The sequence below is a fragment of the Miniopterus natalensis genome, chromosome 20 (genome assembly GCF_054644295.1).
Source record: "Miniopterus natalensis isolate mMinNat1 chromosome 20, mMinNat1.hap1, whole genome shotgun sequence".
Classification (NCBI taxonomy): Eukaryota; Metazoa; Chordata; class Mammalia; order Chiroptera; family Miniopteridae; genus Miniopterus; species Miniopterus natalensis.
Window position 1 is genome coordinate 22,053,073 of NC_142100.1, and position 21,898 is coordinate 22,074,970.

Consider the following 21,898-nt stretch of genomic DNA (forward strand, 5'->3'; position numbering starts at 1 on the left):
TGGCCCGAAGGATTCCATGTCCCCTTTACATGTCCTCTGTCGCACCGGAGTCTTGGCAGCCTGGAGGTCTCCTGGTGCCCCTCACTCTCTTCAGGAGGTGACGATCTGTTCCACCCAGGCCCAAAGCTTGCCTTTTCATTCCCTCACACTTACGATGCCCAAGAGGTTCTATGTTAAGAGGGCCATTTCCAAGGACTTCATGGGACTCGAGTCAGTGAATCAGAAAATACTAGGAGCAGGGTACTCCAATCTGATACCTGATTAATTCTGCTCCTAACAGATGAATTGCAGAACCAACATGGGTAAAGGAGAGTAGCACTGTCCTTTTGCAACAGTGGCTCTTGGTGGCCTTAACACTTGCGTTGGGGAATACATCTGGCTTGGCATTTGGAAAACCCTGCACTGGCCACTCTGCCTCCCTAGAGCAGAAGTGAAATTCTTCCACCAGAAAGGAGACCTCCAGGCAGGACTTTGCCTGGAGGGCAGGGGAAGAATAAATAAAACCCTATGCTAAATCATCCCCCGCCACCCAGTGTCCCCAACATGTGACACTTTTTTTTTTAAAAGTTTTTTTTTATTAGTTTTTAGAGAAAGAGGAAGGGAGAGGGAGAGAGAGGGAAACACCAATGTGAGAGCAAAACATCGATCTGTTGCCTCCTGCATGCCTCCCCACCAGGGATCAGTCAGCAACCGGGCATGTGCCCTGACCTGGAATCGAGCCAGCAACCTTTTGGTATATGGGATGATTCCCAACCAACTGAGCCACACCAGCCAGGGCCACATGTGACGCTCTTTATAGTGTCAGAGGCATGGCTTGTTATTTGCAGACTGTCACAGAATTTTTGTGTGTGCGCGGGACCAGAGTAGCTAACAAAACCATTGGTGTATTCGCCAGCAATCAACATCGTTAGTTCCCCTGGTTCCAGCAGATGACACACTAGGTTTCATCACCCTGGAGATGACTTCAAGGAGGTGAAGCGATTTCCCAAAGTCATGCAGAGTTTAGAAAATAAACTAACAAACAAAATAGAAACAGGCTCACAGACAGAGAACAGACTGACAGCTGTCAGAGGGGAGGGGGGTTGGGGGCTGGGTGAAAAAGGTGAAGGGATTAAGCTAAAAACAACAACTCATAGACACAGGCAAAAGCATGGTGATTACCAGAGGGAAAGGGGGGTGGGGGAGGTAGGAGAGGGTAGAGGGGCGGTAAATGGCGTTGGAAGACCTGACCTGGGGTGGTGAACACACGATACAATATACAGATGATGTGTTCTAAAATTGTACATCTGAAACCTGTATAATTTTATTAACCAATGTCACCCAATAAATTAAAAAAACACAAAATTAAATAAAAAATCAGGATTCCAGGCCTGACTCCCAACAGACTGCTCTACCTGCTCCATCACATGCAGCAACTTTAATAAGTCTTCTCCAGCTCGTTTCTCGCGCCTCTCTGAGGGCATCTGCAGGCAGGGAGATCTTTGTGACAAAAACCAGTTGCAGAAGCTTGTGTCCCTTCCCTTTGGTTCTTCCTCAAGGCGGGGGGGAACAAAGAAGCCGTGTCCACTGGGCTCTGTTTCCCTCCACTTTCCTTTCCGACTTGATCATCCAGACAAGTGGGATTGTAACATCGCGGCCATTGCCATAGAAACAGAGCTTGAAAGGTGCCACGCAACCCTGGAAGGGATGTCTTGGATGTCTTGCTGGGTACTAGGAAAGAGCCAGGGCCATCGTGGGAAAGAAAAGGTCCTGGTTCCATAGCGCCCAGGGGCAAACGTCCTGAATCTCCTGGGGACGGGGTGGGTGCTAACGCTGGCCGGGGGCAAGGCGACAGCAAGGCTCCCACCATCTCCCCTGCGGCTTTCTTGCTAATCTGCTCACTAGCCACCTAGATTGCTTTTTCCAAAATGCCGCTGGCACCAGCCCATTGTGCTGAGGTCGATGGCAATGAGAATAGGTTTGTGAGAAGGGTAGGACACACAAGATTCCAGTGGCTCCTGTGTGATGACCTGTGCCACCTCCCAGACTGCAAAGCAGTGAGGGAAGGGGTTCCAATATAGAGATTAGTAGCTCTGACACAGGATCATAGGAACACGGATCGCTACTGTGCTCTCTGCCACCACCCTAGCTTGTGGACAAATCCACAACATGGACTGTCCCTTCTGCTCTGCAGGCTACCAGGGGAGAGGTAATGTCCACAGAGGCTATTGAGGGAGGGGACAAGAACAGGAGGAAGAGAAGACAATACAGACGGGTGTGGAGACCCAGTGGTATCTGCATCCGGGCCAAAGCTGGCCTTTCTTAGTGCCCACACATGATTGAGCATCCCAGCCCAGAGCTCGGGGGAAAAAAGAAATTTCAGGACCAAGTCTTCCGGTGGACTCAACCACAACTAGGTTTCTGGAGGTAGGGTTCACCCTTAGCCTTCGCAACGCAGTCCAAATTAAATAAGCTATGCACCCGGGCCACCCTCGCGCATCCAAATCACCTCTTGTGGTTTTAAAAAACTCATCTGCTGGGCCCCGCGCCTGGACTGTCTGAGCAGAGGGTCAGCACAGTGTGTGAGTGCAGGCTCTGAAGCCACACGGGCCTGGGCTGGAAACTCAGCCCACCACAGCTAGCCGGGTGACCCTGCCATCATTACCACATCGAGTTCTGTGCCTCAGTCTCCTCAGCTGTCATCCAGGATGCCTGGCTCACTCTAGGTGGGGCCCGGCAAGATTTCACAACGATCCTAATCTGCAGACCTGGGCCCCTGCGGGCAGGCAGCAATTTCTAGGCCCCTCCCCAGTTTGCAGCATCAGGTACTTGGTTCCCTTAAGTTAAAATAACCAGCAGGAGGGACTTTGCCTATTCCTGGTTCCTTGACTTGGAGGAGGTGGGAGACCTGCCTGGGCAGAGGCCGAGTCTGGGTTAGGAGGCTCCCCTATTTGTAGGGAAGGACACACGCACTATGCCACGGAACAAGAGATGAAGGTGCAGGTGGAGGGGACAGGGGCCTGGCTTCAGGGAAAGAGAGGGAGAAAGGCAGGAGGCAGGACATGAAGCGCTTGTGGCCAGTTTTCCAGGAAGTCCCCAGAGCTGGACCCGGCGACACTGACCCTCCGTCATCTCCCTGGGCGTGCTGGAGCTTCAGCCCTAATACACCTGGAAGTGTGCCGAGGTGGCCCCGTCCTTCCAGCAGCGCAGGGTGTCCACGGCGACGGAGCGGCAGAGCGGGCAGGTGCGCTCTCGATCCAGCCAGAGGCAGAGGCACTCCTCACAGAACACGTGCTGTGGGGACAGCAATCGGTGCCACCAGGATGCTTTACGGGGTGCCCACTAGTTGCCCACCTCGGTCCTAGGAGGTGGAGACTGAGCAGCGCACAAAACAAACAATTCCTGCCCTCCCAGAGCTTGCACTCTAGTTGGGGAGACAACCTCGCTCCTTGACTATCTCGCTGACAACTGGGATAAGTGCCATGAAGGGCTTATCCCACAGGGATCTATGAGGCCGTATGGCCAGGAGCACTAACTAATCTTGAGAAACAGAATCAGGGAAGCCTTTATTAAAAAAGAAACATTAGATTCCTACATTCAATGCACTCTGGAATTAACAAGGCCCTTTCACTGGTGGAAGTCACCTCTGCTACTCCCAGCCCGGCTCATAGCAGCAAAGCAAGACTGAGACCTGTGCTCTGCCTGGCCATGCCTGTGGGCTCCAACCACCACTGGTGTGGATCCTTGATCTGGGACAACAGTGTCTTATCCGACCCCTGAAGAATTCGAATCCAACTATGAGAAGGCGGCATGGTTCCAGGAGACAAACAGCCTAAGGCTAGGAGAGATTGCCAGAAAGGAAGGAGGAAGCCTTCCACCTTGATACCACGTTCAAACACTCGCTGCTACTAAGAAGGAAATACAGATGGCTCGGAGGCATCTGAAAAGATGCTCATAATTAGGGAGATGCAAATTAAAACTGCACTGAGACGGCGTTTGTCACCTGTCAGATCGGCAAAGCTCAGAAAAGGCTCGAGAACGCAGCGAGTTGGCCAGGGAGGGAGCAAGGGGTCGCGGGGCGCCCGGCACTGGGAGCATAAGCAGGTAAGTAAATGATCGGTTGCTCAATGCCCATCGAGAAGAGAAAGGTTAAACAAACTGGGGTCTGTCCCAAAGACGGGGTGACAGGCAAATAAGGGGCAATTTCTTAAGACAGAGTTGCAAGTCCAAAAGGGAAGGCGCAGGATGCAGCACGGGTGGAATATGCTACAACTTACGTCTTTTTGAAAAAGACATGTTCGTGTGTGTCTATGTTTGTTTACAAAGGATCTCGAGGAAGATAAAGGAAACTGGCCACAATAATGGTCTGTGTGGAGGTTGGGGGACTAGGGAGCCGGGGATGAGGGTAGGAGACCTGCCGCCACTTCCCTTTGTATATCTTTAAAACATATTTTAAAATAAAATATTTCATTTTGGAATAATTTTAGACTCACAGGAAAGTCGCAAGGAGTACAGGAAGTCCTCATGCACCTCTCACGCAGTTTCCGTTTCCCCTAATGTTACCTGGTATCTCCACGGCGCACTTCGCAAAGCTAAGAGACCCCACTTGACCACTGACTAAACCCCGGGCTTGATTAGGATTTCATCAGACTGCTTTTCCTCCTCATGTCCTCTCTCTGTTCCAGAACCCAGCCTGGGTCCCACATGGCATTCAGCTGTCACGACTCCTCGCTCATGAATTCCTTAGTCTGAATCTTGGATCGTACAAACATATTCTCAATTTTAAAATATAGAAAATTAAAAAATGAAAACCAAACCTGCTATAATCCCCAAACAGCAAAAAAAAATTAAAAAAAATTTGCCGATGCCAGAAAGGACCCCACCTCCCGTCTTCTCACCCCTGGAAGGTGGTGGCGGTGGGGGAGCCATATGCTCTCAATTCCTCCTAGTCTGCAAGCTGTGCCTCCTCCCCAAAGCCTTTCCAACCTCCAGCTCATCGCTATCTGCCCCGTCCCCCGGGATGCTGCATGAATCTCTCTTACACAGCACTTATCACCGCCTGCCTTGTTTCATAGTTATTTATGTATATGTCTGTCTCCCCAGGGAGACTGCGAGCTTCCAGAGGAGGGGACAGGGTTTGTGTGCCCTCCGCCTCCCTCCCTGGTGCCTGATAGGACGCTCGACTCAAGCGTATTTGCTGAATTGACATCTTAGCCCCTGATGTGGGGAGGAGGAGGGGGAGGGGACGGAGGGGGAGGAGAGGGGATACATTTAGGAAGTTAAAAGGGACTAACCAGTACTTATTGCTCTGGGTTGGTGACCCACAACTAATAATAATGAAAACAAATGGTAATAATTATGATGTTAATTATATAAGAGCAACTTTTATGGCTAAAAAATTCAAATTTAGCTCTTTGCAGAGATGTTCTCATTTAATCATAATACTCTATGAGATAGGTATTATTGATACCCATTTTATAAATGAAAATATTAAGGCTCAGGGAGATGGAGTGACCCACCCAGGGTCCAGAGCACTGCTGGGTTTCACAAATGGGATATTCTGACACTACACCATACTGACTTTTTCATTTTCGACACTGAAACTGAGGTTCAGAGAGGTGAAGTAACCTGCCCAAGGTCACTCAGCTGATGAGAGACACAGCTGAGATTTGAACCCAGATCAGACTGACTCCAGTCTGGACAACACTGTTCTCAAAGATCCATCTCAGAGCCCCAAGGTTTGGTCAAGGGACAGGCACTTGAGACTTGCATGGGGTGGCACCTGCCGGTCCCTCAGCCTCAGTCTCTGACGCCCCTGCCGGGCCCTGCTCACCTGGCACATAAGGATCAGAGGCTCCCGGAACTCGGCCTGGCAGATGGCACAGATATCACCAGCCTCCGTGCACTGCTGCCCAGTGGCCCGGACTCCGTAATTCTGTTTGCGGGAGGGGAGAGAGACAAACACAGCTGTGACCCCCACTGGAGCGATACCCTGAGAAGCATGACGAGAACTGTTTCTAGCTCCAGGCCCCTAGTTCTTGTGACTGGCCGGAGCCACAGAAAGCCGACTCACCTGAGAGGTGCAAAGGAGCTTCAGCGCTTTCCTAACTCCACCCACGCGGCCGCAGATGTCGAAGGACTGAAAGGAGAGCAGGGTGATGGTTGAAAAGCATCCATGGACTGTACAGGATCTCTCTCGCCACTCCCGCACACCCCCCATTCCCCCCTTGTCTTTGCCCCTGAGCATTTTCATGGCACTTTGTCCCATCTGAAACTCCTCCTTCCCACCAGTTCTGCTTGGCTTGGGTCTTCCTGCCTTACGCCAGCAGCCTCCCCTGTACCAGGGCCAGGAGAGCAAATACATGGCATGCACTCTGCCTTTCTCCCTCCCAAGCCCAGGGCAGGCATTGCTAATCGATCACAGCACTCTTCATCGGAGCCCCGCCAGGGCCTGACACTCCAGTCAGCCCCTTGCAGTCGATCAGGGTCAGCAGGCAAGATAAGCCCCAGGGGCTGACACTGCATGGGCTGCTTGGCTAGTCCTGCTGGGAGGAAGGACAGAGAAGGAAAGAGACAGAGGGGGGATGTACTTATCCTGAGGGGGAAACTGATTTGTACTAATGATGAAAAGAGATGCCCCGCATACTGATTTGCAGAGTGGCGGCGTGGTCTGTGGGTCGGGAGGCAGGCGGCCTGGGTTTGACACTCATGCTGTTATCTCCAGCCTAGTGACCCTGGGCAAGTTACTTCTCTCTGAGCCTCAGTTTCCTCGCCTACAAAATGAGAGTAACGATGTTATGTACCTTGAAGGGTTGTTGTGAAGATTATGCAAAAGGCTAGCATATGGTGAGCTTTATGGACAAAAGAATTAGGGTGGATTTTACCATGAAAAACAGTGAAGTCCTGACACTGGCTGCAGTGCGGAGGAGCCTTAGAAACGTGACGCTCAGTGAGAGACGCCAGACGCACAAGGTCGCATGCTGTTTGAGTCCATTTATATGAAGTGTCCAGAACAGGCAAATCCACACAGACAGAAAGAAGACTAGTGATTCCAGGGACTGGGGCGGGGAGGGTGTTTGGGGTAATGAAAATGTCTTAGAACCAGGCAGGGGTGGTGGTTGTGCAACATCGTTAATCTGCTACGGGTCACTGAATTTTGTGTTGTGTGAATTTTACCTCAATTTGAAAGAGAGCCCTGGCCGGTTTGGCTCAGCGGTTTGAGCGTCGGCCTGTGGACTGAAGGGTCCCAGGTTTGATTCCAGCCAAGGGCACGTACCTTGGTTGCAGGCTCGATCTCTGGCCCCAGGAGAGGCAACCAATGGATGTGTCTCTCTCACATTGATGTTTCTCTCTCTCTCTCTCTCTCTCCCCCTTCCACTCTCTCTGAAAAGCAATGGAAAAAAATATCCTTGGGTGAGGGTTAAAAAAATAAATAAATAGAGAGAGAGATGAGGGTGTCATTCCAAGCTCTCCACTTGCCCCCCTGGGGGCCCCCCAGGCCCAGCAAGTGAACGGGGCTTTCCGTCGGCCAGCCCTCCGCCTCCCACCCCCTCACCTTGCAGAGGCTGTAGAGGACCATCAGGACCCCTCCCAGAAAGTAGCTGTTGGAGGAATCGTCGCCCATGATGTATTTATACCACAGCTGGATGGGGACAAGCGATCGGAACAGCTGGCTCAACTCCTCGATGACCAGATAGAACTTTCCCTGCAACCACACAGAAAGCATCAATTATTATTAGCAGTAAAGACCCAAAGGACCCAGCCGAGGGGGCCCCCAGCCCGGGCAGTAATGACATTCCAGGTCACAGGCAGGCCATTAATCAGCTTTGGAAAGCACTCAGGCCCGCTCCTAATGGGCCTGAGATATGACCGGGGAGACGTGGCCCCTGCCCGCTGCCCTCACCCGCTGCCCACCAGCCCAGAAGATCAGAGCTCCGCGGATCACGTTTCAGGGAGGGAGAAACCAGACACCTTGGGCAGAGAGCTGGAGGGTGGGTCACTCCCTGGTGCCTGCTGTGGCTTTGAGGGCTCAAAGCCAAATATGGGGGCACAGCCCCTGCCCCTGCACACAGATCACCCTCATCTCTCGAGGGCTGACCCCAGGCATCACGGGACCACCCTCAGAGGCATGGGCAGGATGGACCACAGGATGCAGGTAAGGGCAGGCCAAGAGGTGGACAGGTAAAAGATATGTATTTTCCTTCCCAGCTCCATCATCTGCTGTCTCCAAGGAGACAGGATAATATCTGATGAAAGAGCATGGACTTGGGGACTCAGGGCCAGGTGTGAATCTTATCTTGCTGAATGTTCATGAGCCTCAGTTTCAGCATCTACTGGATGGGAGTCACAACTCCCACCTTATGGGGTTGCTCTGAGGATTAAAGGCAATAAATACGGAACACACCTAGCACTGTGCCAGGCACAGAGCGATGCTCAACAATTCTATTTCCCTTCCTCCCTTTGCCCTTGGACAAGGCCCCCAAGCTTTCAGTGGCCTGTGCTATAAAAAGGAGCTGAAAATAAACCCATCCCTGTCCTGTCTAATAAAGTTAAACTCGTATCTACTTATAACCCAGCAAATCCACTCCTAGGCGTGTACCCGAGAGAAATGAGAACATATGTCCACTTGTACGCTAATGGTCATAGCAGCTTTATCTGTAATATCCCCAAACTGGGAACAACCTGAATGTCCATCAATGGGAGAGCGGATAAACAGACTGGTATATTAATACGACAGGATACCACTCAGCAATAAAAACGAACAAATGGCGATACACACAACATGGATGAATGTCACAGACATTAGGTTGAACCAAAGGAGTTACAGGAGAGAGCATGCTGTATAATTCTGACTTACAGGGAGTCCTAGAGTAGGCAGCACTAACCTGTAGTGATAGAAATCAGGTCAGTGGTTGCCTGGGCTGAGGCGGGGGAGACTGGCTACGAGGCGGCATCAAGGAACTTTGGGGAGTGATAGGAATATGTTATCTCCTGATTGGGACGGTGTTTACACAGATGTATACACTTGCCAGAAGAATATATGCTTCAAATCTGGGCATTTTACTGTATTTAAATTATACCTCAATAAAACTGATTGAAACAAACGAACAAACATAGAAACAAACAGCCCTGCCCCAGGCATGCATAGCCTTAAAGATGTAAACATTCTTTGCTCTAGCAATTCTACTTCTAGGAATTTATCCTAAGAAAATAATCGGAGATGTGTGCTAAGATGTGCCAATAGGACTGGCCAGTATAGCATTCTGTGTAACAGTACAAACCAAAACCAGTTACAATCTAGACGGTCTGATTTTAGTAGAGATCTCTGATGGAAAGCCAACAGCCATTCATATATCATCCTCAAAAACAGGCACTTCACAGTGAAGAAACCCAGCACATAGCGCAGTTACCGAGAGGTCAAGGTTAACATCCCCAGTAATAAATCAACCTGACAACCTGAACCCCCTGATAGGATGCATGGGAAGGACACAGTATCCCTTCTGTGGTATTCTGGTCAAAGACTCATAACCTCAATAGAATCATGAGAAAACATGAGACAAATCCAAATTGAGGGACATTCTAAAGAATAAGTGTCCAGCCTCTTCCAAAGTGACAAGGTCACAAAAGACAAAGAGAAGACCAAGGGATTGTCAGATAGGAAACGATTAAGGAGACGTGATAAAATAAATGCAATGTGGGATCTTGGATTTGATCCTGGGCAAGTAAAAAGATGTGAGTGGGACAGTTGGCAAAATCTGAGTAAGGTCTCCTTATCTAAATTAGGTGCTCCTGTTACACCCTCAAACCACTCCTTTAGAGCACTTCTCACAATATTTAAAAATTATTTTTGTATCTGTCCCACTGGACCCTGAGCCCCACAAGCACAAAAATTATCTGGCTCCATCCTGGCCGTATCCCCAGCATCTAGTACATAGTAGGTGCTCATTTAGAAACTGGGGACCTCTGAAGCTAAAGATCCTACCCTCACTCCTCCCATCAACTTCCTAGAGTTTGCTGATGAAGGAGAGTTGGAACATCAAAGAGAGAATGTCTCTTTGTAAGCCAGCGCCAATGTCACAGGAAATAAAGGGAGTGACTGCCTGTGTAGCATCATGCTAAAGGTAGCAATTAGCTATGGGGCGGGGGGGCCACTTGGAGAGGGAGATAAAACCACCATGGGAAAACTGGGCATATCCCAGTGAAACCATCTCTCTCTAATTAAGCAGTTTTATAATTTCAGGTTTCTTAAGCATGTTATTTCTGACAACCACCAAACGGAACACGTGGTTTCTCCGGGGTGTCGGAGAACCAGCAAAGCGATCAGATGAGGGGCTGTCTGGCCTCCCTGGCACCCTTGAAGGGGGGACGGGCCTGGGGTACCGAGAGTCCTCTACCCTGGGATTCTGCTAAAGGGGGCGGGAGCAGTCAAGGCGGGAAGGCAGATTCTATTCTGACTTCCTCACTGCTGGGAGGCGGGGTGGGACACAAAGTGAGATGGGAAATGGGGAAACAGCAGAGGGCTGGCTCTGGAAGGGGGTGGTAAATGAGGAGAGTGCGATGCTGAGAAACAGACAAAATGAACAGAGAAGGAGAATTTCTGAGGACGTGCCTACGTGGGAAAGGTGATTTGAAGAACGGGGGTGAGCAGCAAGGGAGGGGAGACATAATCAGATCACGGTTAGCAGCGTAAATGGATAAAGAATGGAGAGACGGTGATGGATGAAATATTTTTTCTGCATCAAGATTAATAATGAATATTTACATAGCTTTGCCTGTTTATGAATCTCTTTCATATACATTTTCTCAGAAGCAGGGCAGCACAGTGGTTAAGGGCATAAGATTTGGGGCCCCACCTACTAAAACTGGTTGATTCTGGACAAAAATTTAACTGCTCCGAGCCTCAGTTTCCTCATCTGTAAATGGGACACACATACAAACACACATGTGCTGGCAAACCAGCTCTCTGGAAAACAACAAAAAAGGGCCATGATTTGTGTGATTGCCAATTTCTCTGGTGTAAATACTCCCACAAGGCCAATTTCAAGCTACCAAGGGTTTAACAACTGCAAGTTTTCTGAAAAATTTAACCATCGGCTCTCACAAGCCAGGGTAACCTGGCTCCAAAACACTAATCTTTTTAGTTATTGAAGTTATTGGCTTATTACAATTTTAACTAATACAAACGGTTTGGCATCCAGTACATGATCAATAAGTGTTTGTTGAATGAATGAATCAATGAATGAGGGAACTTTTGACTAGGTTTTCTACAGGTGTGGCTCATACAGAACCCTGATGCCAAAGGTGCTGGTAACCAAGGGTCTGCATATAAGAAAGTGTTTATAAAATGATGAGGCAAGGAGAGAGGAAGGGAGTTTGTCCAGTAACTGCTGGGTTGGGCACAAGAGCACAATGGGAGAGACATGCAATGCAGCAGGAAGCATTGTGGGTCCCAGTTCCTCCTCTTCCAAGCTGTAAGGCCCTGGAGTCTGAGCAAGTAAAATGATACAGAATATGGACTTTGGAGCCAGATGACCTGGGTTTGAATTCTGTCTCTTACTGAGTGACCTGGGGCAAATTACTTCACCTCTCTATACCTCAGTTTCCTGTTGGTAAAATTGGGATAATTCTCGTACCTACCTCACAGGGCTCCTAGAAGAACAAATTAGCTAATGCACGTAAAATGCTGAGTTCAGTGCCTGACATGTGGGAAGGACTGCTGCCCCTGCTAGCAGCCTGACAAGTATAAAACATCTTACAGACAAAATAATGAATTACACTTGATTAAATAGGATGGCAGCGGACCAGGAAGGCGGAATGGAAAGGAATTGATTTTTATATGTGTAATGTGAAACAATAATAAAAGCGTGCAGTTTGAAGTCAGATAGCTAGGTGTGCATCCTTCCTAGCTGTGTGGTCTTGGGCAGGTGGTTCTCCCTCTCTGGGCCTCCGCGTTCTGTTTTGCGATGGGAGTGTTACCCAGTTCTGACATCCTGGGCCTCTGAGCGCTGGTGTAAGAACGATTGGCATAGGGGTCTGTATTAGTGTCTCTTTCGGTGGTGAGTGACGGAAAGCTAACATGAAACAGGTTACGTAAAGAACAGATGTGCTGGGTCCCAAAGTCGGAGACCCCGTTCTTTCTTGGGCCCTTTTACCAAACGGAATGGCAAGACTCCCAGGCCCTGCTAGAGTCCAGCCTCCAACCCTCGTAACCAAATTCACAGGCCAAGCACAGCCATGGAATTCTATGATTGGTCGGGCCTGGTCACGTGGCCAGAGGGGTGGGCGGGGCGCCATAACTGACAGCGTCATCACAATCCCTGGGAGAGGGGGAGACAGCCCCCCCCCCAAGAAAAGGAAGCCGGAAAGTTGCTTTGAACCAAAGCACTAAAACAAAGGGAGTTGTCGCAGCAAAGCCCTCGGTTGCATACGCAGGAACTGCCTTCCAGCCTCCGGGGGGGGGGGGTGTCCCTCTTTTGCTTTTCTTCCCCCCAGGACTGTTCCTTAGCTCCCACCTCCAAAGGGGACAGGGCCACACTTCTGGCTCCGAAATGGGAGGGCTGGGCAGGAGCAAGGGGCTGCAAACAAAGACTTGTTTTCCTGGGCAGGCGGCCTGCGGGTCTGTTAAGGATCGTAGGCCGCGCGGGGCACCGCAGCTGGCAGAGCCCCGCAGAACAAAACAGCTGGAGCTGCGACCTCGGCGGTGCTGGGCCCGTCCGCGGAGGGGCAGGCTGGCCAAGGGGGACCAGGAGGCGGGGAAAGAAGAAAGTCAGCTCTTTATTATTAAGCACCGACTAGGGCCAGGGGTTGCACAGCAGATGCTCCCCTGGTGGGGCAGCTGTGATCATTCCCATTTCTCAGGTGGGAAAGCTCCACAGAGGCATGGGAGGGAAGAATGGAGTGTGGGAGACCCAGGGAAAGAGAACCGGGGTGGGCTCACAGTCTGGTGATGGGAGTTTCTCTGTGGGACGCCTGTGTGCTGCCCCCCCCCGCCCCCCCACTCTGACGACGCTAGGAGATGGACACTGTTGCGAGCTCTCCAGTTTACAGGCAACAATAAGAGGCTCAAAGAGGCGAGGCAGGTGGTACAGGAGTTAAGTCCGGTCTGACTTCCCATCTTGTGCTTTGAGCCACCAGGAGGAACAGAGAAAGGGAGACTCTAGGAGAGAAAGTGAGATGTGGGGAGAGAGAAAGAAAAGATACAGGTGCGTGTTGAGGGAGGGAACTGAAGAGAGACGAGAAGATTCAGGATGGGTACCCTTGGCAGGGGCACAGACCAGAAAGCCATCGACCTTCCAGGTACTAGAAACATTCTGTACCTGCACCGCCCAATACAACAGCCACCTGTCCTGTTGCTGTTGAGTCCATGAAATGTGACTAAATCCGAATGGAGATGTGCTGAAAGTACAAAATACACAGGGACTTTCGAAGTCTTAGAAAAACAATAAAAAGGTAAAATCTCTCATGAAAACGTTTTATCTTGATTACACGTTGAAATGATAACACTTTGGACATACGGGGATAAATAAAACATAGTCTTAAAATTAATGCCACCTGTTCCTTTTCACTTGTTTCACGTGGCTACTAGAACATGTTCCATTGCCTGTGCATCCCGCATGATATTTCTATTGGAGGGAGCTCATGACATCTTGAAACATACGGACATACATATGTAAAAATTCATCGATCTTGTATATTTATAATTAGAGCACTGCACAATATTATGTAATTTATACTTCAATATAAAAAATATAAAAAATAGCCCGGCCGGGCGTGGCTCAGCGGTTGAGCATGGACCTAGGATCCAGGCGATCAGGGTTGGATTCCTGGTCAGGGCACATGCCTGGGTTGCAGGCTAGCTGATCAATGACTCTCTCATCATTGACGTTTCTACTTCTCTCTCTCCCTTTCCCTTCCTCTCTTTGAGATCAATAAAGATATAAAAAAATAATCATAAAAAAAAAATAGCAAAGAGAAGGAACTGGGAAAGATAGAGGCTGAGTGCGGCAGGTGGGGGCGGGGCCGGCGGGGGAGGGGGCGGGGCCAGAGGCAGGCTGCCGCTCGTTACCCGGCAACGGGCGCTGCCGATGACGTCACCGGCAGGCGGCGGCCATTAATCTCCCTCTGGGAGGTGCGGGCGGGCCGGGCTGCCTACCTCCACCTCCTCCTCCCACTCCCCCTCCCCGGGGCCTGGATGAGATCACCGTGGCGGGCGGCCGGCTGTCCCCGCGCTCCCAACAAATCGACTCCTCGGCGAGCGCCGGCATCTCATGATCTCATGGCCCCGCGGGACGGCGCCGGCCGATGAGGTCACAGTCCCGCGCCCCGGCCGCCCTGCTCTGCGCGCCGCCGGCTGGGGCGGGCCTCGGGAGGCCCCCACGCCGGGACCCAGCCTGCAGCCCGCGGCCCTGCCGCCTCCGAGGACCAACGACGTCGCCGGTTGTATAAGGCGACGGCGCCTTTTCCGTTCTTTGGACTTGTCCTCGTTCCCCGTCTAAGGCCGTGTGTCCAGCAGGGAGGGGCCGCCCCGGGTCCCCGGGACGGGGTCAGGAGCCGTGCGAGGTGACTCGCCTGCAGGACTTCACGGGCCCGCGGCGAAGGGAGAGCTGTTCTTAGCTGTCTTACCGACCGGGGAACCGAGGCTCCTGTCCAGGTTACCCAGCTAGGAAAGGCTGGAGCAAGGACTTGAACCAGACGGTTTGAATGGGCCCTTTGGGCCTTTCCCTTCCTCCCCCTGGCTGTACCCCACACCTCTGCACCTTTCTCCCAGCCCCTCCCTGCTCTGAGGGGATCCCTGAGAGTGGCCCATGCCTGTGGACCTTCCTCTTCGTCCCCCTGGCTGTACCCCACACCTCTGCACCTTTCTCCCAGCCCCTCCCTGCTCTGAGGGGATCCCCGAGAGCGGCCCATGCCTGGTGGGTGCCAACCATGCGCTGGGCACTTTATAGTCATAAAGTCAATGTTGCACATGACAGACCCGCGGGAGAGGGATGATGTGCATTCAGTTTGCAGATGAGAACAGGAGGCCCAGAGAGGTGAAGTGACTTGCAGAGCTGGGGTCGGACTGTCCGGCACAGCCTTTCTATTCCTTTATGCCACCTAATCCAGAAAAAGGTGAAGGCTTCCTGTTGACACCTGTCTGCTCTCTCCCTCCCCCAGGGCCAGCCATCAAAGGCAGTTAAAGAGGGGCCAGTGAGATCCTCTCAGAGACGGTTCAGAACCCACTTGCCAGCAGCAGGGTCCCCATCATTTACGAACCGCTCCCTCACACAGCCCCCTCGGCAGATCTCCAGCAACACACACGGCCAGGGCCGATAGGAAGGAAGGGAAATGACATTTACCGAGGGGCTGTGATGAGCTCGGCACTGAGTCCGGGCCTATGACCAAGGGCAAAGGTGTCGAGGGGTAATTTCCAGCTCCATTTTGTGGATGAGACACCTGAATTTATTTTAACCAAGGTCAGATGGCAAGGAAGGACGAGTGTCAGCTCAACTATCATTTCCACAGAGAAAGCCCTTCCCAGTTCCCTAGATGAGCCCTCCACCAATTGTTTTCCTTTCTGTATAGTGCTTACCGCAATTTGAAGTTTTATGCTTGTACGTTTATTTGTTTAACGGTGACCTCCCCAACTAAATGGAAGCAGGGACCCTGTCAGTTTCACTCTCCACTGCATCCCCACGCCTATGCAGTGCTTGTCATATACAGTAGACACTGAAATATTTGGGGGAGTGAATTAGTGGCTCAGGCTGGTGGGCAGTGCTGATATTCAAACCCAGGTTGGTTTGAGCATGAAGCTTGGGTTTATTTCATACTTTCTAGGAAGTCTCAGCCTCTTGGTACCTGTGCCTTTCAGTAACATCCCTCTGGTGCTCACTCAGAGACTATTTATCTTAAGTTTACTACGGTACTGACAAGCTTGATGTCCTGGTTTCCCAACCAGCAGTGTTTCTGCTCGGGAACAGAGAGGAAAGGGCAGGAGAGGAACTTGGTCACTAGATCACTAGGAAATTAGGTATGGGAGGGAGGAGGTTATACAAGCTTAGGCCTGCTCTGGTTTTTAATAATAGCTCAGCAAGGAAGGAAATGTAAAAACTACAAAAAGCGGACTCAAGGAAAATGAGGGAATGGAAACCACAAAATCTCTGTGGTTTCTTATGAGCAAAGAGAGGGAGGGAGATGGAGGGAACCCAGGAGGCATGCACAGGGAGCTCCTAAGGCACTATTAATTTTTTATTTTTTAAGCTGGGTATATGAGTACTTGTTATTATAATTTTTAATACCTCACATGTGTTATTAAAAAAAAGCCACAAGTTGAAAATTTGCTTGCCCACATTTTAAATTGACGCCATGAGGCAGGGGGCAAATTAGTACCCCCGATTTGTATATGAGGCTGTTTCAGAGAAGTTCATCATTTTGACCAAGCTCACAGAACGAATAAGTGGCAGAGGTGGGATTTAAATCCAGGTCTGTCTGATGTCAGTGTGGATGATCCTGCCTTCCGATAACTGGATAATCAATTTTAAAGATCAGAGTCATGGTAAACCTGCCATCTTCTCCTTCCACCCGCAATTTCCTATAAAGGTCCCCTCTCTGCTCTTCTAGCTTCTACGCCCAGGATGAGGAGGAGACCAGAAAGCATGCCAAAGGCTGGGACTGGCCTCTGGAGCTGTGGTCCCAGGGGACAGCTGACAAAAAGCCCTTGGGGCCGGGCTGAAGCCCTGAAAGTGTCACTAGGCTGTGAGGAGAAATCTGCCTCTCAACAGCAGCTGTCTAGTGCCCAATTTCACTGGCTGTGGCTCCTGTGATTTAAGAGCCTCCGCCCGATGAACAAGAAAGGCCCAGGCCACGTGTCCCAGCAACATGTACATCAGGAGCTCCCTTATAAACAGGGCGCTGCTCCCCGGGACCCAGGAGAGGCCTAATTATAAGGTGTTGATGATTAAGCCTGAAGTGGCCTGGGACCCTGTTAGCTGCAGAAAGGTGGCCTCTTCCCTCTGTCCCAGTCCCAGGTGAATAGATGTGCTTGCCCTGTCCTCATGTCAGCTACAATCTTGGGCACAAATGCTCTGGGCCACAACTGTCCAAGCCTACCTGTCTCCTAAAGCACTAGGGCTTAGGTGCAAAGGAGGGGGGGAGGCAGAGAGGGGTAGAAGATGCCTCCTTTCCTGGTGGTCTAGAGCCCAGGACTTGGAACTAGACAGACAGGGCCCCCACTTGTAGGTCTGTCTTTTTCCTGGGAGGGTGACTTTGCCCAAGTCACTCACCAGTCTGGGCCTCAGTTTCCTCATCTGCAAAAGGGGGGTGTGGTAGCCTGAATAATGACCTCCCAACGCTGCCCACATCCCAATCCCCAGGGCCCGTGAATTCGTTACCTGGCACGGCACAAGGAATCCTGTGCATGTGCAGGTGTGATTAAGAAAAGGACTTTGAGATGGGGACGTCATCCTGGGTTATGTGGGTGGGACCAATGTAATCACAAGGGTCCTTGTCAGAGGGAGGCGGGAGGGTTGGAGTGAAGGAAGCAGAGCTTGCGGACATGCACTCTGAGGATGGACAAAGGGGCCACAAGCCAAGGAACGCCGGTGGCCTCCAGAAGCTGGAAAAGGCAAGGGAACAGGTTCTCCCCTAGAGCCTCCAGAAGGAACCATCCTGCTGACTTGGATGTAGGTGGTAAAAAAAAAAAAAAAAATACGGGTTGAATGAATGAATGGGTGGGCGGATAATGGAAAGTAAGTAGACAGCGGTTGGCATGCAGTATGTGGGCTGTAACAGACAATGTTGCAATGACAACATTATCGTCTTTATTGGCAGGGAACAGTGGGGGAAGGGTGGAGTCATACCTTTCAGGGCCCCCTTCCCTCTGCTCGCTTTTGGTTTTTCACTAAACAGTACGTCATGGCCACCACTTATTGAGCTGCAGTGATTGGAAGGCTTCATTCACAGGCATGGTCTTGGTTAATCCTCATGTCAGTAGGATTACTACCCCCGCTTCACAAATGACGAAACTGAGGCTTAGAGAAGTCTACTGACTCACCCAAGGTCCCACGGCTATTAGGTGGAGCAGCTGAGATGGAACCTGCTTGTTTGGCTCTAAGTCTAGTAAGACCCTCGAAGCTGACTGCACACAGCCTGCTTCGGATGACATGTGCCTGTGCAACACTGTTCTGAGCCCTACTATGTGCTATGCTCTGTGCTAGGGATAAGATGAAACATCAGTGACCTGGTTTCTGCTCTCGCCAAGCACGAAGTCTAAGGGGGGAAACAAGCCAGCACTCGCATAGCACGATGCACTAAAAACAGAAGTAACCCAGGGGCCATGGGAACATACAGGAGAGGCATCCAACCCCACGTGGACCAGGGTCAGGTCCAAGCTTCCCAGGGGAAGTGAGGTATAAACAGAGACCCGAGGGCAAGTAGGGGTCAGCCAGACAGGGCCGGGGGCCAAGGGGCCGGAGGGCCAGGGGGCCAGGGTTCCCAGTGGAGGAAACAGCCACTGCTATGGCCTGGAGGTGACAGAACAAGAGCATGATGGGGGAAGAGGAGGGACCAAGAGAAGTTCAAAACATCTGGCAAGTGATGGACGGGATGTCAGGCTGGGAGGAGAGGCGAGGCCCAGGCCGGTGTTCAAAGACTTGCTTGCCTCCGAGTGGCCTCAAGATTATGAACAACCAGCAAAAACCCGGGGGGATGATGGTTTTCTCAGAGGCCTGGCTGCAGGCAGCCTCCGAGTGTCGGGACAAGTCTCTCCCGGTAACACCAAGCCCCCGGCACCTGCCGCAGCCTGGTCACGCCCAGGAGGGAACCGAGAGCACACCCCTCCCATTCTCTGCCACCGTGTGTCCCCGCCACCTCTGCTGCCATGGCTCACCAGGTATTTACGCGGGGCTGCAGTGTGCCAGGGACCGAGAAGGACAGGGCAGGGAGTAAGGCTCTCAGGCCCAGGGATCCTCTCTCTGTCCTGTCCTTGCTCTTTTGTGCGTCTCTCCCCCCACCTCTCTGGCAGCCTCTTAAAGGTAGGGAAGGTCTCATGGTCCCAGCAACGATTCAGCAGGCACCGAAAACCCCGTGCTGAGCCTTCTCCAGCCCTGACCTCGTTCGCTCCCCACTGGGCTCCGCATTGACGCAGGTAAAATGACCTGTCAGTCCCCGCACAGATGTGGCAACGGAAGCTCGAAGCTGTGAACTCACGCGCCTGAGGACACACAGCTAGTGGCAAAGCCAGATCCAAACCCAGACTGGCCAGGACCCAGCCCAGCGCTGGGCGCATGCAGGTAATTAGGAAGCGTAACATTAGTCTCCTCCTCTGGCCCATGCGAGGTCTGACCTTGGCCCTTCTGGGTCCCCAAAAGAAGAGAAGTCTGCCAAGCCTTAGTGGGCTCTCAGCCACTGAGCAACAGGGCCTGGTTTTTACCTCCGACCCTCAATCTGCAACCTCCAGCAGAGCCCTGACCTGTGAAGGTCCTGAGGAGAATGAACAGAACATATACAGTAATTTACCCCCGGGGGATACATGCCCAGGCCTGCAGTGGGTGCCTGGAACCGCGGGTAGTACCAAACCTGCGACATACATACATACATGCATATGTATGATGAAGCTTAATTTATAAATCAGGCACAGTAAGAGTAACAACTAACATATTGTTACAATTATAACAATATATTGTAATCAGTTATGTAAACGTGGTCTCTGTCTGTCTCTGATATCTGGTAACTAAGATAGCTACTAAGTGACTAACGGGCAGGGGGACAGCTACAACATGGACACTGGACAAATGGATGATTCACGTCCCGGCTGGATGGAGCAGGACGGTTCAAGATTTCATCACGCTACTCAGGACGGTGCACAATTTAAAACTTATGAGTGGTTGACTTCTGGAATTTTCCATTTAATATTTTTGGAGCACAACTGAAACTGCAAAAAGTGAAACTGGATAAGGGGCAGGGGCTACTGTACACACACGGAGCCTCTACTACGTGTCAGGAAAGCACCTCCCTCTGCATTACCTGATATATTTTTCAGCTCATCTCCAATCTCCCCTAAAACTCTCAGAGGCAGACAGCATTACCTCTTTTACAGATGCAGAACCTGAAGCACAGAGCGGGGAGGTGACTGGCCAGAGGCAATACAGATGGAAACAGCAGAGCTAGGGTTCAAACTGGGATCCACCTGCCTCCTGAGCCCAAGCTCTTCCTAATCAACTCTGGAACCTTCTGGACAAGCTGAAAGTTGAGAAATGTAAGCAGTGGACTCCCTTGGGCCAAATCTCGGTTCCAAGCCCCTTGCTTCCCCCCAGGGACAGAGGGACATCTGGGGGAAACATGAGACAGGACAGCCCCACCCACAGCAGTGGAAGCCAACGGAAAAGCTGCAGAGCAGCGGCCCAGCACAGCTCCAGGCCCCCACTTGGGGGCAGGAGGTGAAGGGGACACCTTTGAGGCCACCTCAGGCAGCCTGGCTGCCTCTCTAATCATTCAGCTGGAGAAGAGCAAAATAATGACCGCTTAGCTGGCTAATGAGTCCCCATAGCACCAGAGTAGGGGATGCCATGCACCCCCCCAATGTGGCTGGGAAAGGTTGGGAATGGGTGGGCCTGAGAGCCAGGGACTGGGGTCCCCCTGCCTTGCCCTGTATGCAAATTCACACCAACCACTTACATGCACTTATCTGTTCACCTGAGTCACTACATACCTACCAGGTGTCACTGTGCCTAAGCATGACACGGCAGCTGTCATTTTTGGAGCAGATGTTCAGCACTTGTCTGGAGGAATGCACATGCCAAACTGTTTCCCACTTCTGTGCTCTGGTCCTGCCTGTCCCCTCTCCCAGACATGCCCTTTTGGCTTTGTTTTGCCTGGCTAACTCCCACCCATCCTTTAAAACTCAGTCCCGAGGTCACTCTATCTAGGAAGACTTTGCCGGGGGGCTGAGTTAGGGGCTCCTTCTCTATTTTCCAAGAGGAACCCGGAGTTCCTGCTTCCCATGGGCAGCTGCATTGGACTGTGAGCTCTGAGCTGGAAAGCTCTGGGTCTGGGTAGCCCCCACGCCTCGCAGGATGCCTGGCACTCTATTGTAGCCCAATAAATATTTGCAGAATGAATATAAGACTAGATTAAATCATGTGACCTGAGACTAGGAACTTTGGGGTCTTGGCTTCTTCATCTGTAGGTGACAAAGGTCTTTCTGGGTCTAATAGTCTGTGAACAAGAGGGCAGGGGTGCAGCCCAGCCTCTGAGGGACTGGAGAGGCCTCTGGAATGTCCAGAGTGGGCATTAATCATCATGGCTCGGCCCGTCAAGGCCAGGCCAGAGCCTTGTGAACTCCTCCAGCCTCCGCCAAGGGGGCCGGTGCTTACATTCAAGTGCTCTTCACCTGCAGGAACTGAAACAGACTCTGGGCCCCCTGGGCCAAAAGGGGACTTTGGAAGGATGCTGGCATATCTCAGGCTTCAGAGGAGCTCTGGACCGCCAGGCCAGCTCAGCCCGAGTGGAAGGACCTCTGCTCTTGACTAGAGCCTCTCCAGTTTTCACATGCACACAAACCTGATGACACTGCTCCCAGGTGCCCAACGACTGACTGAATGAATGCTCCAGCCTCTGTGTTCCTCGGTTCCTGGGAGCGGTTCCAGGTGCCTGCCCAGGGTTATCAGTGATGCACAGGGAAGTAGGGACACCGAGAACAGCCATGGCCCTGGTCCCGGTCCTGCCCTATCCAGTTATTCCCAGAGAAGGGCAGGCGTTGGGATGGGGCGGCCACCCTGAGAGGGGTGGACTGCAGCTGGGGTGGAGCGGGGGCCAGCTCTCTCCACTGTGACCATCTGAGCTGGTGAAAGGTCTCATCTTTCAACCTGGAAAGTGATTTGCAAAGGCCCAGTGCTGGGGCGAGGGGGGCCGGCGAGTTTAAATAGCAGCTGTGTTCCTAATT

The 21,898-nt window shown here is 51.6% G+C and overlaps 1 protein-coding gene across 1 annotated transcript in view; it reads right to left on the minus strand.

Annotated features, from left to right (window-relative positions):
• Positions 1-1,699: 1,699 nt before the first annotated feature.
• Positions 1,700-21,898, minus strand: part of RNFT2 (ring finger protein, transmembrane 2) — a 40,422-nt gene continuing 20,223 nt past the window's right edge. The window contains exons 8-11 of the mRNA XM_016201625.2: positions 7,535-7,684; positions 6,053-6,118; positions 5,813-5,914; positions 1,700-3,273 (exon numbers count right to left, since the gene is read on the minus strand). Coding sequence (XP_016057111.1) covers positions 3,139-3,273; positions 5,813-5,914; positions 6,053-6,118; positions 7,535-7,684 — 453 coding nt within the window. The 3' untranslated portion in view covers positions 1,700-3,138. The remainder of the gene's footprint in view (positions 3,274-5,812; positions 5,915-6,052; positions 6,119-7,534; positions 7,685-21,898) is intronic.